At 29.7% G+C, this 18,261-nt stretch overlaps 2 protein-coding genes across 6 annotated transcripts; one reads left to right on the top strand and one right to left on the bottom strand.

Moving 5' to 3' along the window:
- Positions 1–4,158: 4,158 nt before the first annotated feature.
- LOC143189051 (BTB/POZ domain-containing protein KCTD9) lies at positions 4,159–18,133 on the bottom strand. Of its 5 annotated transcripts, XM_076393678.1 has the most exons (8): positions 18,016–18,133; positions 17,112–17,889; positions 6,903–7,024; positions 6,598–6,774; positions 6,350–6,510; positions 6,014–6,243; positions 5,179–5,508; positions 4,159–5,100 (listed from the first exon to the last, which is right to left on the bottom strand). In XM_076393678.1, the coding sequence occupies exons 2-8, from the start codon at positions 17,130–17,132 to the stop codon at positions 4,984–4,986; spliced, it is 1,158 nt and encodes a 385-aa protein (XP_076249793.1). In that variant the 5' UTR covers positions 17,133–17,889; positions 18,016–18,133; the 3' UTR covers positions 4,159–4,983. The 5 variants fall into 5 exon arrangements, with proteins under 5 accessions (XP_076249793.1, XP_076249795.1, XP_076249792.1 ...); XM_076393680.1 differs by lacking the exons at positions 17,112–17,889; positions 18,016–18,133 and adding an exon at positions 8,213–8,463 and having other exon boundaries at positions 6,449–6,510; XM_076393677.1 differs by lacking the exons at positions 17,112–17,889; positions 18,016–18,133 and adding an exon at positions 8,213–8,461.
- LOC143188868 (uncharacterized) lies at positions 8,789–14,202 on the top strand. The gene is made up of 3 exons (XM_076393361.1): positions 8,789–9,039; positions 9,266–13,098; positions 13,586–14,202. The coding sequence occupies exons 1-3, from the start codon at positions 8,908–8,910 to the stop codon at positions 13,686–13,688; spliced, it is 4,068 nt and encodes a 1,355-aa protein (XP_076249476.1). The 5' UTR covers positions 8,789–8,907; the 3' UTR covers positions 13,689–14,202.
- Positions 18,134–18,261: the final 128 nt, after the last annotated feature.

Here is an 18,261-nt window from a genome sequence, read left to right as displayed (position 1 = left end):
ATAACATTAAAATACCTACACATATCTAAAGTAGAACTAGTTCCCAACATAAGCTTTTATTTATGTGATTAATCAGATTTTTATTTTGTTTCTCATTTGCTCTATCGTTTAATTGTAGTTAGTAAAAGATTTGACAAAATTTCCCTGATAAAACTGAAATCAAACAACATAATTCGGAAAAATTTGAGTCCCACTTGTAGTTGTACTTTTTCTTTAAAAGAGAAAGTACAACTACAATCGAAACCTACCAAAAAAGGTGATTTTAGTTTTTATTAAAAGAACCTAGATTATTTCTTGAATATTTTAAGTATGATCATCTGGACAATTTTACGCGTCATTAGGAGTCATAATAATAATACCTAATGACTGAGGATACTTGATTAGCGAACGCGTTTTCAAACGTTCAAACCAAGGCGAACCACGACCAAAAGGTGGGATAAGGATTTGCAGAGGGTTCGAATGTTTCCTACCTTTCAGGAGTTATCAGTATTTTTCTATATGGTCTTCATCCATGTACAATAACCCACAGATTTGTTTACCTATATGTAATTTGCAAATTAATTAATAGTGAAGACTATTGAAAGCTTTTTTAACTAAATATGCTTAACATTACCAATAAATGTTATTGGCGTCTAAAGAAACTAATACGAGTTATCTGCTTAAAAATCGTATCATAAAATGAATAAATATTATTAATGATTTCAAACAACGGTGTAAAATAAAAAGTACAAAACAGAAAAAAAATATGATAGACGGACCCCACTCTAGCAACTAATTAACTCTACGTGCGTATACATGTTACTGAACACGTATATTTCAAAATACAGATTGTTTCCTGTCTCCTCAACGTTTCTTGATAAAATGCCTCGTTTGACGATTCCACCCTTAATCGTCTTTATCGTGAACCATGAGTCCGTCCTCTCCTTTTTTTGGTTATCAAGACCCTTTCCAAAAATTGCCTTTAGTCCTTGACCTTTTGCCTTTGGTCACCTTTTTTTCCTTTTTATGGTTAACCATTTCTTACTTTTTTCCTTTTTTATGGCCAACCATTGGTGATTACCGCCAATTACCTAATTAATTTGAACGTTTTCTTTCTTAAGTCCCCGTCCATACAACTTGTAGTGTCACAGATATTTTTTCCACTTTGAGCATTTATCTCGAATTTTATGATCCATTTTATCCTACAGTTTGATAAATATAGTTTTGCCTGTTATACTTGTCAATTGTTGTCAATTATTGATACCTCATTAACTGTTCTACTTCTGCACTCTCACATATTGTGTGAGACACATTTTGTTCTCTACATTCTCGGTGAGAGTATTGTCAAAAATTAACAACAATCGACGAAGGTAATTGGTAAAACTAGGTTTGTCAAACTGTACAATTTCTCTATCGAATTTAAATCGAGTGAAGGCGTGACTTCACTGTATGTATGTGACTAGTCACTGTATGTATAGCCACTGCATAATTTCATCAAAATAGAAACGAATGTTTTAATCAAATTCCACAATGTGTCCAATTCTTATGGAAAGTATAGTTTACGTTCTAAATATAAATTAATGTGTTATAAAGATTATTCAAAACTAATTTACTCGAACCTTGTCTAACAATTTCAGCAGGTTGCCTAAGATTTAGAACATAAAAAATTGTACATACAAATTCACACACTTTTTTATCTCTGAAATGCTACATTTTCATCCTGGATCAGATTTGAACGTCAGAAGAGCCACGCGAAGACGAACCAACGGCTTCCGAGAAACGTTATTCCCGTTGAAACCAGGAACGTCCACGGTTCCCTCGTTATAGTGATTTCGTTAGGGGCGCAGATAACTCTGGAGCAGCGTGAATGCACGTGGACTTCGGGAAACGAGATTAGGGCAAATCTGTGCGAACAAGTTGCAGGTACGACAGTCCTTCCTCTATCGATTCAGACTGCACGGCTGCGAACAGTTCTTGGTAACGGGCAAATTAAATTCGAGATGAACATTTTGCACGCGCTAGCTTTTGCTTCGCTTCGCACACTGAATAAATACCGAGATACCGGTGACGAAATTTACGATAACTCGTTGGCGAAAGCTTTAGCGAACAAAGCAAGTAGTTTCGAACTGCTCTTAACCATGGAATTACTTATCGATATCGGGTGCGTTGCACACGATCCTATTCATCGATAATCGGCGATTGAATATTTGTCGAAAGGCAGTTTCGTCGATATTGCAAATTTCGTAATAATTCTGTAAATATTAAAATTTCAAATTGCATTCGTATGCAAGTTATCTATTCAGGATCATAGACGAAATTAGTTTTAGTTTCTAATCTCTGTGGGTTACAGATATACAGGGTGTTTCCAAACATATGGGCCATTTTTGGGGGATAGATTCTGGACACGAAGGCAATGAATAAAGTTCATGTACACATATGTCCGAAAGGGCTTAGGTTTTTAGTTATATGCTATTTTATAATGCGTATCGTGTGATACTTTCTTTAAGATCCATAACTATGCGCCGCTCATTTAAAGGGCCAGAATAACTTTGGGTTTAATAGGACTTAAAGAAGATAGCACGCCGCGTTGGCAAGAAATGGGCCAGCGTTTTACGCAATATAAAATAGCATATAACTATTAAATTATGCGCTTTCGGGCATATGTGCATTTGCACTTTTCTCATTGTCTTTGTGTCTAAAACCTCTCCTACAAAAGCGTCCTACGTTTTTTTTATTTTTTGCGAGATTTAAATCAGCGTGTTACACAGCACAAAATAGTGTATAAATAAAAAACTAAGTGTTTTCAGACATAAATTCACATACTATGTAGAACCTATCTTCAGAAAATGTTCCATATGTTTGAAAACACCCTGTATACCTACAGGAAAAACATTTTATACGGGATGTAATAAATATACGTTCTAATATTTTAAAGAGGTGGTAAGGTAAACCAATTTGATCAAAAATTCTCCTATCACCTAGAAAGGTCTTGATACGATTTGTTGTATCTCTTAGGCTTTAAATTTTCAAGTACTGGCGTACTAAATTGCTCTTTTTTCTCTTTTAAAAAATACTCTACGAATTTTTCTTTGCTCTATTAAAACCTACTATAATAAAAACACCAAAACTTTTTCAACAATATTTCACATGTCGTAAGTACTTAGAGTGTTTTTCTGCATCTACATACCATTCTACAAAATATCTTACCAATTCTATTTCCATTGCATAATTGTACCATTTAAAATGAATTCTTATTCATTAAAAGTATTCTGTTGTACCTATAATAATACTAATATTTTTATGAGATGATTTTGATGTTTAAAATAAAGTATTGTGTAATAAGAAAATTAAATAGTGTTTCTATAAAAATATGCACAACAATATAAACTTTGTTCATATAATATTTTTGATATTTCTTAATTTCTTTCCTCCTAATTTTTGTAAATTCAAAAATTAAATTTTAGATATTTTGAACATATTTCCTATGATATGATACAAATAGCGTTGATTGTTACAAAAAATTCGAATTTTTAAATCGCAGTTCCGTCTGTAATGCCTAACTGCACTCGGGCATCGAACGGTATGATACAGATGATCGAAAGTGATCCAAATTGTACTGTGTTTAGTATCATTTTTATCGGCAGAATATAAGGGATTCATTCGTACTATTTTTAAAAAAGCTTAAGCAATTTTATCGTTTTAACGAAATTAGTGTTTATGTAAGACGTATCTGCACCTAGCGGGTCCTGTACTGGGTGCAGATATGCGTTACACTAGTGTACTTATCAGACAGGTATTTAGTTAAGGTATTGAATTAACAATTAAATTAAATAAGCTGACTACTATTATGTATAAACACTCATCACTGAAAACTCTATAAATACGAATGAGAACTTTCCGTCGATAACTAAATACGTATGTACACAACTATTAATTGTCAGGATTTTATAAAAACTAATTTTTAATAAATGTATTTGGAAGCGTTATAATAATAAAAAATAGTAGTACTAATAATAATACTTAGTAATGTATAAAGTAATAATGATAATGTATAAAGTAGTAATGATCAAAAACTAAATTTTAAATACAGAAATTTACAATATATTTTTTAAAATATACAATTTGTTTATGTATTAATTACATATATACATAAATAAAACTTACAATAAGAAAATATTTACCTAGATATATACCCCATAAAAAATTTAATTCATTTAAACTACTTTAAGTAAAATACCTAAAATTAAGTTACATGTGCTTAGTTAACATAGGCTAAATTTTTAGGCTTGTCGTGTAGATATTTAGAAGAAAGCTCTGTTTATACATTTCTTTTGGACAAATATAGAGTATACAAGAGTAAGTTTCATTACTATTTCAATTCAAGCAACTTTTGACAACAAAAAATACGTTTGAAACAGTAATTAAATAAGATGTCAATTATACATGAATAATATGATTACAAAACGTTTTTAAAAAATTTTGTTATGAATTTTGTAAAATATATATACCTACTGCAGAAATAAGAGAATATAATCCATATTTTTGTAACGGACGACAAGTGTAATTAATACGTACATATTAGCCACTAATGTTTAATTATTGTTATAAAAGATTACTTTAATTGTTTAGCGGAAGATGTAAACAGCATTCCTCATGATTAACATACAACACTGTAACAGTTATATTGACGTATGATCAATCAGAAATATTAATAAATGAACACATAATTATAAACAAATGACAAATGAAATGAGCAATACTCGCATTAATTCAATAGCCTATTATTAATTCCCTTCTATGTTGCTTTAAAAGTGAAAATGGTATTTTTCCATTAAATAAATTTCATTGTACATTCTAGAGTAACTATATCATTACATTGTTCAGTCTATAGTTTTTTCGAGACAAAACTACTATCACGTAAATCCTTACCCTATAAATTAAATAAATATCTAGTTTACAGAAATTAGACCACCGTTAGATATGACCGGGGTACTGCATTTACTTTTATCGTATTGTTTGAGACATGTGCAATGGTGTTAACATTAATTCGAACGCAGCATCTTTTAAATTGGCACCGCGTAAATTTGCTTCATGTAAGTCGGACCCTGACAAGTTACAGCACTGAAACAAATATAAATAATTCGTATTCGTTATTAAGTAAAAACTAATATCCTCTGATAAATAGTGGAACAATGTTACCTCTAAATCAGCACCAGCTAATACAGCTGATCGAAGATCACAGTTTCTTAGAATAGCATTTTTTAATGTTGCGACTCTAAGATTTACAGCAGCCATATTGCTACCTTCGAGATTGGCACCTTTGAGGTTAACACCCTCCATATTTGCTGGTAAACCGCTGGGATCTTCAAAATTACATGAACGAAGATTGGCAGCTGCAAGATTTGCACATGACATTTTTACACAAACGAGCTGAGCACTCTGTAAATTTGCATAAGACAAATCGGCTCGTTCAAAACAACAGCCTGATAAATTAGCACCCTCCAAGCTGCAACCACGCATCACCGCATACTGCAAGAACAATAATAATTATGAAAAATTATATTGCTAACAATTGCATTTACTTATTTTCAAATAAACATACACAATAAATTTCATCATAATATCCATCACAATACACCACATCCTCTTTAACTGATCAACATGTAAATCCATCTGTGATCAATTAATGAGGGAAGGTAACGAATTTGTATATGCTTGAATCGGTTCCTTGTCCAAACTATGTAACAAGGAGAGTAAACGGGCGAATCAAAGTAATGTGCTGGCAAGCGATAACCGAAAGCGATAAGGCCAATGCTTAAGATACACCATCCGCAACTAAAAATTTAAAGTTTTATAGTTAAAGTATTAGCCATAGAATATTTTCTAGCGAGAAGTAAGTATTTTAATATTTTATTAAACGTCTAATTTTGAGCGCCAAATTTATCGCTCTCAGTTTTCGAACATCGGGTATTCGAGTTTCTGCGATGAAATAAAACCCATTATATTAACAACAAACTACCGCTATTTTAGTCACCTTGAAATTAATATTCCTAAGATCTAACTTTGATAAATCAGCACCAATGAAATTGACACCTTGAAACCTAAGTTCTGAAGTCGTTGATGTTGACATTATCGCTTTAAGTACATCTTTTCGAGTTAAAGATACCCCAGCCGCACACTTCTGTAGATAATTTTCTTCAACAATTTCCATCAACGTTTCAATAACACCATCTATGCCATAAAACCGAGCTTCTGCTAAAACGCCTGAAACATAAATAGATTAAGGAAAATATAGACAAGAGTTTAAAATACATTCGAAATGAGCAGTTATTTTACTATCAATTGATAAATTGTGAAATAAAAATAATACCTGCTGCATTAACATTAGAATCAAGTATGATCTGTCCATGTCTTAAATAATTTAATAGTGGCTCAAAGTATGTAGGACTTCTATCGATTAGATACGCACCATTTTTGTCTTGTCTACTGGGAACAATTCTTTGTTCACTGTGTGTAGATTCAGTGAACATTCTATAAATGATTTTATTACATTATATCAAAAATATATGCATCAAAACATACTAAAGCTCAGTACACTAGAGCATAATATTTACCTACCTAGCCAACATGCTCGCTGGTTCGTTTTTTGTTAAAGTGTCTCTCGTTGTAGTAAAATATTTTCCACCAACATTTAATGTAATCCATTCTGAATTTTTATTCAACTGAGTCTGAATAGGCATTTTGTCCTTCGAAATAAAATCTTCCCCACTCGTAACATATAAAATATCATCGTCTCTGTAATGACATCATTTTAGATTAAAATCACTCCTATTAAAAATAACATACCAAAATATTTTACAAATCAAAATAAATGTATATATAAACTCAAACATTTATTTTTATTAGTAAATCAATTATTTTACCGAATTAACTTAATATCATCAATTTCTCCACCTTGAGGAGTAAATATTCTTTTGGCAGTTATATTAAATTTTAAACTAGCAGCTGTTAACAACTCGTCCAATGAATAAGTCACCATAAATACCTATTACAGCCAAATAATGATATACTTATTAGACAAATTTATTATATAAGAAATGAATCATTAATCAAAATAACATCATATTATATTTTATGAACAAAATTTTCACCTATTTAACAAATAATATTGTATATTTCTTGAATGTTAAAATGTGTTAATTTTCTTAAAAGTTCTTAAAGTATAATATGGGTCTTTGGACTGCTCTAAGGTAACAGATGAATTTTTTTATTTCTTGATTTATTACTTACTATCATTTACAAAAATACTACATCATAGAACATTATGAATCAGTTAAAATATTCTACTACCCCATAAAATATTTCAACATATATTTATTATACCCTGTAATAATTCTATTAAAACAGCAAAGTATCTGCCCTTCACACTTCTAATAATCAATGTTATGATAGTCAACCAGAAATCCAGAAATGAACGACCGCATTTCTTATTCGTTCCTATTAATTCTAAGCTTCAAAGGTGGCAAAAGGAATATTTATCATTTATTATCTTCAATATAGCAGTGTCAATTAATTAAATAGTAATTATGTAAAAATTAATAAAAAATCATTATTTAACATTTATTTCCCTGAAGTGCCAAATATTTTTCTCTATGTCACCTTCTTTATCATTTAAAATATTTAACTGACAATCATATATTGATGATAATGAATTGTTCAATAATAAATTTTGTAGGAATAAGGATTTATTGCCTTCTTTTTTAGCTTTAGGACTCTGAATTGGCACAGATAAAGAAAAAATACAGTGGTTTATTTCTGAGTCCTTGTACAGTTACCATAACGCCAATTGTTAGAAATGTTAAGGACCCTTTTGTTTTAATGGGAATCGCTATATCTCATTGTCTGCTAAACATAAGAAGGAAAAGCCATAAGAGCAAATAACACTAAAATACAGAAAGTGATAATAGTTGTAAAGATAAAGGAAAAGAAAAATTTTTTCACTGTCAAATATAGAGCATCTATTTCAGTATAGAAATACAAGTGTACCTATTTTACATAAATATACGAATTAATTTAACTTGGAGATTTTTTTAATACAGAAGTGTAAAAAATATAAATGACATGTTTTACAAAATATTAAATTAGTCTACAATGACATAGTAGAAATATAATAACAAACAATAAAATAGACAGCAAGATACAATTCGTGATAAAGACAAAAAAGTACAGCCACCTTGCCGTTTATATCGGTTCCATTCTCAAAAAGAATTACTCTTTTCATGACTAGATAAAACTACAATTCTATACCTACGATAAAAAAATTATCAACAAGGTATATTAAAGAATCTGACAGGAACACGAGTAAATTCTGTTTGACACCAAACAAGTTGCCACGTATAAATATGGCATATGAGTACGGCTCATAAATTTTACCATACGAATTTTATAGATGGTATACTATATACAATAAATTCATTGCATGCTACAAGAAGATGGATCTCTCACAGCCTCACGTTATGAAAGAGTTTGTAACACACTTTGTATAACTTTAACTATGATTATGTAAGTATTAACAAAATTCATAATATAATATCGTAAAAATATTAAATACATATCAAATAAAACGAAAATGTGAATGTGTAGAAATTTCTAGTAACTTTGTTTTTATCGCAGACGTAAATTATTATATAAGTGAGTTGGATATCTATCTTATATTTCCACAGTCAAAGGTATAAGGGATTGGTATCACTGATTATTATTCATTTACTCATACTCATACATACAAGGATACGAGGCACTGTATTTAACCTAGACGCAAAGGTAGAAGGATATGGCTGCGTACTATCTCGCGGAATGACTTTAGTGACGAAAATGAATAATTGTTTAATATTCAAGTGAATTACAATTGTTTTGAACAGATTCCTTAGTATGGAATTAGGTTTATCCAACACGTTGTTGGCGGGTGATCCACGATTAGTGGATCATATCGTTGGAGAAGTTAAATCTCAAGGAATTTTCGACCAATTTCGTAAAGAATGTATCGCTGATGTTGATACAAAGGTAAGCAATGGGTTAATTAACTTGCTCGTTACTCGTTTAAAGCTTATATAATTATAAAATCATCTGTACTATTGTTTAAAATAATATTTAAATACTATATGTAGATGCAAAATATTTAAAAATCTTGAGCGAAAGGAAACATTTTCAGGAAACAGTTTTATTATAACTAAAGCTAGGAATATTGTTGCTTATAACTTATTGTTATAATATATTGTTTTTATTACAGCCAGCATATCAAAATTTACGTACAAGAGTAGAAGGGTCCGTAAATTCGTTTCTTAACAAACAATCATGGAAGCCAGATTTAAACAAAAATCAGTTAAGGGAAACTTTACGCAAACACATACACGAAGCTCCATATTTGGATGCTGGTGTAGAACGTATAGTGGATCAAGTAGTAAATCCAAAAGTATATTCTGTCTTTATGCATCAAATAGAAGATGTAGTATACAAATTTCTAGGCATAGAAAGACCAAAGGCAAAAGAAAAAAATGGTGCATGTGGCCTTAAAGACTTGTTACCTAAGGACTTAGATCCTGTTTCACCAGAATCTGACAAAAATAGTTTAAAAGATGTGTCTTTGGAGTCTGTGGATGCCATGGATGACTTGGATGCAAAGAAAAATGAGAAGTTGTCTCATGAACAAGAATTACAAGAGGAAGAGAATAGTAATGAGAAAAATAAAAGTAATATCTTGGAGAATGGACAGATTTCATCAGAGGAAAAAATGTTAGATGAAAATGGAAAAGTTTTTAATAAGACTGGTAGTAATTTAAATTTAAATACATCTGGAAGATCAGATGATAAAACAGAAGAAGATGAAGAAGACAGCCCTACTTTTGAACCAATAGATATTATGAACTTAAATGAATCTAACATCTCCAATGATTCACATTTATCAGGGATATCTGAATTAACTAGTCATAGATCTAGGAGTCCTGATTTTTGTAATGAATTATCAAGGGACAATTTTGACTACAGTAATCAAGATTCGCAGTTGAGTAAAGTTTCTTCAGACTCTCGGTTATCAATTGTAACAGATTTTGGCTCTTCAAACCATGCATCGACACCAATACAGGATATGCTAAAGGATGAAGTCAATAAAGATAAATGTGATGTTAAAAATATTAAAGACAATTTTAAAGCTGTCAGAGAATATGAATCTAAAACTAAAAGTAAAAATATTTTTGAATTAAATAAAACTAAAGATATACAAGATGTTAAAGATTCTAAAAATATGAAAAATAATTTATCCTCTAAAGAAAATTCTCGTGATGCAGCAGATAGCAGTATAAAAGATAAATATGAGCATAAAAATAACAAAGAAAGAAGCAGAGATAGTGAATCTAAATCAAAATCAAAAGAAAGAAATCATGTGAAAGATGGGAAACATCATCGGGATAGAAGCAGTGAAAAGAAAAAGCAAAGAAGTCACAGTAATTCAAAATACGATAAATATGATAAAAGTAAATCCAAGGACAAAAGTGATCAACCAAAAGAAAACACAGATAAGAGTAAAGATTCGGAGAAAGATAATTATACAAAGGTAAAAGATGATAAAATGAAGGAAACAGATAAGAAGGATAGTATCAGTAAGGAAGGAAAGGATTTAAAAGATTTATATAAGGAAAAAATTAGAGAACTTAGAGAGAAAAAGGAATTAACAGAAAAAGAAAAATTAAATAAAGATAACAAAGAAACAAAACTAAATAAAGAAAATAAGGATAAAAAAGATTCTCCAAAAGATAAGAAATCGTCTAAAAAGGACCATAAAAGTTCTTCTAAAAATTCTTCATTGAGTTCTCATGAAATCAAGACTGTTAAATCATCTGACAAAATTGATGGAAAAGAAAGGAGAAGTGAATCGAAAGATAAGAGTAAACGAGATGAAAAACGTAGTTCAAAGGATGTAAAATCTAAAAACCATGTAAATACTAAATCAGATATACCAGAAAAATCTGAAAAACAAGATGTAAAGAAAATTATTAAAATTGAAAAAGAAGAAAAAATTGAAAAATCTGAAATTAAGAAGGATGTTAAATCAAATAGTGAAAAAATTAACGGTAAAAAGGATATAAAAAATCACATACAAAATAAAAGTTCAGCACGAAATGAAAAATTAGATGGTAAAAAAGATAGTAAAAATGACTCACAAAATAAAGATAAAAAACGAAAAGAAGAGAAAAAATCAAAGTCAAAAGATGACCATTCTAGTTTGAGGAAAAATTCTAACGATCGGCGTTCTACGGATAGAGATGGATCAAATGGGTCAAGTAGTAAAAACTCACAACCTAATAATTCCAATTCTAACATTACAAACAGTAAATCGAGTGCTTCAAGTTTATCTAAAGAGGCAAATCATATGAGTAATTCTGGTAGTGAAACATCAGATAATACTGAACAAGCACATACAATTGAATTGAAATTATTGTTAGAACAGTCAAATAATAAAATGGATAAAATTACAGAATCGCATGTAGAATACAAAACAGATAGCAACAGTAGTTATGACACACATATTAAACAAGGATCAGAATCTATTGATACTAATCTGCCTCTGAAGAAACGACCATTGCTTGGTGAAGACAGTGGCACTTTAGGGGAAATAAAAGTAAAGAAACCAAAATTTGCAAAAAATATACATGAAGCTAAGAAGTTAATGAAAATTAGAAAACAAATAGAAAAACAAAAACTTAAAGAAAGTAAAAAGATGGAGAAAAAGCTTCAACAGAAAGTAGAACATCAAGTGCAATCGAATTCTGTAAATAATGATAACTTTGAAAGCGTGCCAGATGAAGAACGTGTTCAAATAATAGAAATACCTGATGAGGAATATGAGGAACCATATCCTGAAAAGCATAGTAATCTGACATTAGAAGAAAGATCAATAATGATGTTACAAACAGAAGCAGGTGCAAAAGATTTATTGGAAGTGCATTCTGACTTAAAATTGAAATTATCAGATATGGAACTATGCATAAGGCAATCACTAAGTGAAACACTTCCTAATAGAACATCAGAAAAAGTACCTTCAGAGCAAGAGAATTCTGATGCACAAACCATAACGTCCAATGATAAGAAGAAAGAAGAACCACAAGATAAAGAAACATCTATAATAGCAGAAACAACAGAAATTAATCTTCTGCAGAAAGAAGAAATAGATGATTGTATAAAAGTGTATCCTGAAGAGCAAATAGTAAAGCAAGAAGCTAGTACATCTCAGTTAGAAAAAAGTATATGTGAGAATTCAAGCACTGAAGATTCTAATACTGATATGTCAGAAAAGCTGAATACAGCAAATGGTATAGTAGATGATGCAAGTCCTTTGAAAGATGAAGAACTACAGAATGTGGAACTACACATGTCAAATATTAAAGAAGAAAATATTTCTCAGGATGTTGAAAACAGTAGCGACTTTAAAGATACAAGTCCAACTGAAGATCAGGCAACAAGAATTAAGGATGAACCTGAAGATCAGGCAACAAGAATTAAGGATGAACCTGAAGATCAGGTAATAAGAATTAAGGATGAACCTGAGGATCAGGCAACAAGAATTAAGGATGAACCTGAAGTTATAGAATCCACATCAAGGACAGTTGAAGACACTGAGGATTGTCGTTACTTTAAAGCAGACAATGAAAAGTCAGAAAAATTCTGTAGTTTCCTAGAGTCGTTGGAACTAATAGAAAATAGTTCTTTGGAGGATATAATAGAAAGCTTAGGAGGGCAAGTTGTATTTTCGATGCCAAAAGCTATGGCACCACCTTTACCAAAACGTAAACATTCATCTAGCCCATTGTCAGACATACTATTAAATAATTCAAATAATAACAACGATGGCCATAAAAAAGCACTGAATTTACCTAATGAAGATGCTTTAAATAGTATAAAGAAAAGGAAATTGGTTGCACCTAAAAAGCAGAGACTTCAGGCAAATGTATGTCCTCCACAAGGACTTTTAAATGGTGAAAACTTTGTTATGCCCCTGAGTCCAGAAAGTGATGTATCTGCAACTAGTGAGAAAATACCATCCTCAAATTTAATTAAAGAAGATAAAGGGTACGTAGAATAATATATTATTTTTATAGACAACATTTTGATGGCTTAATTCACAAACATTGTGCGTCTACTTTTGGTCAAGTTTGAGATTTTATAACATAAAGTCTATTTATAATATATAATCTATTCATAATATAAAATTTTACATTTGACCAAAAGTGGACATACATTTGTGCATTAAACCATCGACTTGTGATTTACCTGTTTTTAAGTTATATTGACAAAAAAAATTATGTATAAACATTTTTTATTGGTATATTAACTGTTTTTACTGTAATTTGTTAATTATTACAAACAAATTTTTTAATAAAAATATTTATATACTTAATTTTGTTTCATTGATAAAAACAACTGATATATATATATCTAACATAAAAAGTATAATAAAAACACTCTCTGATAGTAGTGATACTAAAATATGATACAGTTTGAAATGTGAATCTGTCTTTACTGTTCATGTCATAACTAGTTTATTATGTAATTTCAGCCGGCATAGAAGCAGTCAACGTTATTCAAGTGATGACTTATACAAACCACGTCCATTATTTTCAAGTTCTTCTCGCAGAAGTAGGAGATCTAATCAAGCATAGCTAGTAGTACGTAGTTTCAGATGTTAAATTATCTTTTACTTTGTATAATATAAAAGTAAGTTCTAGTTGATTCTAGTAATATACTCTACACTATATTTGAATTGAATATTTTTGAACTCAATATAAATACTGGTGTGACCAATCAAAGTCTGTAGATTATTACTCATATTGTAGTATCTTTAAAACTTATTCTACATGCAAAAAGTTCAAATTAATGAAAATCAAGTCTTTTTAAATATGTTATATTAAAAAAATTGAAAATTCCTATTAGTTAATATTCTTTAAATTTATTAAAATTCTAAAGAAACATTGGCATTGCACTTAACTAGGAGAAATATAAAATATTTTGAAGAACCAGATATTCAAGAAGGATGTTATAGCCTTAATAATAACTAATTTATATAAACATGCACTTAAGAAATATTTTTAAATAAAGACAAACCTTTTTTAAAGATACTTATTTCAAGAGTAATGTAATACTGTACTTTGAAAATTCAGAGAATGTAAGCAATTATGAGGTATATTCACATATTATATTTTCCTGTATAGTTATTAAATATTCTTCAAGTTCATTGTAAAATTTTATCTTTTCAAGAAAACATGTGGAAACTTATTATGTGAATAATGTGTAATTTAATTTACATTTCAAAATCTATTCAGTGCTACTACTCTATGTAGTATTTATTTATAACAAAAAAAAAATTAAAAATATTTTTTCATGTTGCTTATATTTAACATTTTGTACAAAGCTCAACTTAGTATGAATAACATATAAATCTGCAATTAACACTGTGCAATTTTCATTAATGTATATGTGTAAACAAGACATTAAAGAAGAGTACAGAACATATTTATAAACCTATATATTAGACAGATAATCATATACATTATTCAATACATACGCATTATTCATACCTTAAAGTAAGTTTTATATGTGATTATAGACATTTTATACATGTATAAAATAATTTTCCTTTAAATTGTTACTTTTCAAAGTTGATAAGTTGATGAAGAATATGTCAGAGAACAGAGTCTGATAAGATAAAAACAAGAGAAATCATTATATTTGAGCCAACGTTTCACACTCATGATGTACGGATGACAATTTCTTAGTAATAATAACAGTTTCATTTACAATTTTGTGATGTATTCAGCCAGTAATATTTTCTAAAAATTAAGTTTAGAAAAGAGACAGATATTGAAACCAATTATTCTGTGATGTTAAGATAAAAATAAAGCAATAGCTTCCATGATTTTTTTAAAGACAATGAAATAACAGCAACAGATAAATTTTAATACAGCGAAATCATTCATTTTTGCCACATTCAATAACTGCTACACATCATGTCATTTTTCACTTCAATACGTGGATAAATTGTAATATTAAATTTTTACCAAGATGTTACATTTATTAATAAGCATATTCTTAATTCTGTACATGTATAAGTTTGTATAAACGTGTATATACAAAAGACAGGAGTATATTACACTTTATTACTGTGAAAATATTGTAGAATATTTTTTTCAACTTTTTAAAATATTTATTGCCATATGTAATATAGTGTCTAAAATTTATAAAAATCCATTACTACTATAATTGCTTTAAAATAAAGCGACTTTTGTATTACATGTTATAAGATCCTTATAAATATTAAAAACCTTCCCCTAAAAGTAATGATTAAAAAAAGATTAAGTTTATCGTATAACCACATGTTTTATTCAAAGATTTTTTCAATTAGACATAAGTAATCATCTTGAGTGCACAATAAAAACTTGGTCTTTCTAATAAACGTGTTACAAATGATAAAGAAGGAATGAAATCGCGCATAATCATATACGTGTATGATAACAGCAGATACGCAACCACGGGAACGAAAAAGATTACATAAACGTCATAATACTCATTACCAGTTATATTGGATAATTGAGTCACATGTCTACAAATTCAGTTATTTGTTGAATCATTTTGTTTTTTTTTAACTTGTGTGGGATTACAATGAATGTCATATAATATTATGTGAAATGTTATTCGTAAAATTTTTGTTTATACAATTGTTTCATCAAATGTTATAAGATAAAATTAATTTAGAAATAAATGCTGGAAAATATTAGAATAATATTGGTCCACTTTATTTTCATCTTTATTTTAGTTTGGTTTAGTTATTAAGAAACAATTTTAAAAATATAAATGACACTTGTACTAACATGAACAATTTTCATTTAATTTTTATGAGTTATAAACTTTCTATTATATTGTCATTGTAACTTGTGAAAAAATTGTTTCAATATTTATTCTCAGACTAAACTCACATTCAACTTCCAATTTGAGCATTTTTTTTAAGAATAGATTTTATGAATACCAGAGATTACACGATTTTCAGTGATATCGTATTATCAATCGATCTTACTATTCAACTGCTCTTTATAGTAAATTCGTAACATAGTCAAAGACTTTCGCGTTTTATTAAAATAGCGTATTGTAAGATAATGAATATGAAATTTAAAATAGTACTATTACTATAAAAGAATTTGTATCGAAAAAATTATAATATTTACGAATACAAATACATAAAACTTCATAATCCCAATTTCCTATAAATAGATTGATGTGAACAATTTATCATACACGACGTATATCCTTCCACGTGTATGTATATATAACAATCGCATTGTCTAGAATGTTGTAAAATCATTCATAGAATGTTATAAAGCACTGAGTTCAAATCGATGTGCATAAATGATAAATACATTTTTCCAATGGTATTGATCGTTTATCTTCGCAACGTGATCTACTTTGTTTCGCTGTGATACAGATTGATAAGTAATGTGACTCATAATGGAATACGGATTGATAAGTAATGTGACTCATAATGGTATAGTAAAACTTAAGTTAAATTATAGGTGAGGATACTTCAAGATAAATAGAAATAAAAATCTCAGAACGTAATAAATTGGAAGGTACCACATAGTCCACACATGCATACAATATCGTACATGTATTTCAAAAGTGGCACAACTCAGAAGAGTATCTTCCTCAGGAACGGCAAGAAATTACATACATGTACATAGTACGTTACCTCGTATATTATAAAAACATGTAATGAATGAGAATTATCCTTAACAAATATTTAAATTTATCACTCTAGCGTTTATTCGAGATTTTTGAAAGGATATCTTTAAATAAAAATAATATGATACATAATAATTACATAGTTATTCTATATAATTACACTATCGTTGAAAAAATAACCTTCCCATTTGTAATATTTCATCATGCATTGAAAATAAACGAATTCAATGAATTATAAATAAATATGTGCATACATCGCAGTAATGAAGTATAGAAAACGTTAAAAATTCGTGACTGACAAAACGAAACCTTGAATTTATTCTAAATATATGCAAGCCATTTGTATTACTCACGAGTGATAAACAATTGTGCATCTCACCGTATGTAGGTGTGTGTATTTAGTGCAGTGTAATCAGTTGGGATAGGATTAAGTGTCTTACAGGTTAATTTCGATTGGATAATTTCAAAGCTTTTATACGTATACATATATATACACATTTTTTAGAAACATAACTAGATATATACATAATACTCGCAAGTATGTACTTATAACATGTATTAGAACCTAGGTTACAAGTATTTCAAAACTCAAAAGATATTTTCAAATAAAACCAAATCTTGAGTATACCTATATATGTAACAACAAGTCATTCGAACTTTCACAAAGCATTTTATTGGCAATTTTCTAATTTATGATCTATGTATAGTAACATTGTGTCGTTACAAAGCTTCAATGAAACTACTGTGCTTGTTGCTCCTCAGAAATTGCATACTACCTCTATAAGATTCGATTCCTCGAATACCAAATTACTTATATACATTTCTGTTTAATTATTCATTCTATATAAACTATTTTGCAACTATATAATAGACTGTATAATCTATAATATTTTATGAAGTACAAATTGAATTATACTGAATAACAACTACTGTTATGCAGTAGCCACAAACAATTCATTGCTGCGTACTGCGTACTTATGAACTACTGCGTAGCATACTGCACGCACGAACACGTGGTAGAGCACGACGCATGCGCGGCACGTGCGCGCAAGCCTAACCTCATCGAGAAGCAAGTTGCTACAATTCGTGGCCATATCGCAAAAGAATGCCAATATGCAGCGAGTTCAGTAACTGCTGGAGCAAACAATCGTACGTAAGACTCGTGCACCTGTGCAATTCGAGGCGCATTATTGTCACGAAACCGGCGACAAGAATTTCTTCAGTCCGCTACGAGTGCGTGGAGGGGACCATACCTACATTGTAAATTTGTCTGTCGGGGGTAGCAGCCTTTTCGATTCCAATACGGTTCCATTAAGACACGATCAACGTGTACGATTACGTCTCGTCACCTCACACGGGCATAACGTTATTTCCTTTTCGAATTATTTCGAACGAACGACGTCTCAATGATCGTAAAGTAAATGCTACTATACCAACATCGGTAATTTCGGCATCGGTTAGCCTACCGAAAGCGTGTTGCGTGTGTGCATAACGATCGCGGCA

This window comes from Calliopsis andreniformis, chromosome 3, assembly GCF_051401765.1.
Source record: "Calliopsis andreniformis isolate RMS-2024a chromosome 3, iyCalAndr_principal, whole genome shotgun sequence".
In the NCBI taxonomy this organism is placed as follows: Eukaryota; Metazoa; Arthropoda; class Insecta; order Hymenoptera; family Andrenidae; genus Calliopsis; species Calliopsis andreniformis.
Note: the sequence above shows the minus strand (reverse complement) of the source record. Positions and strands in the feature narration are given on the sequence as shown.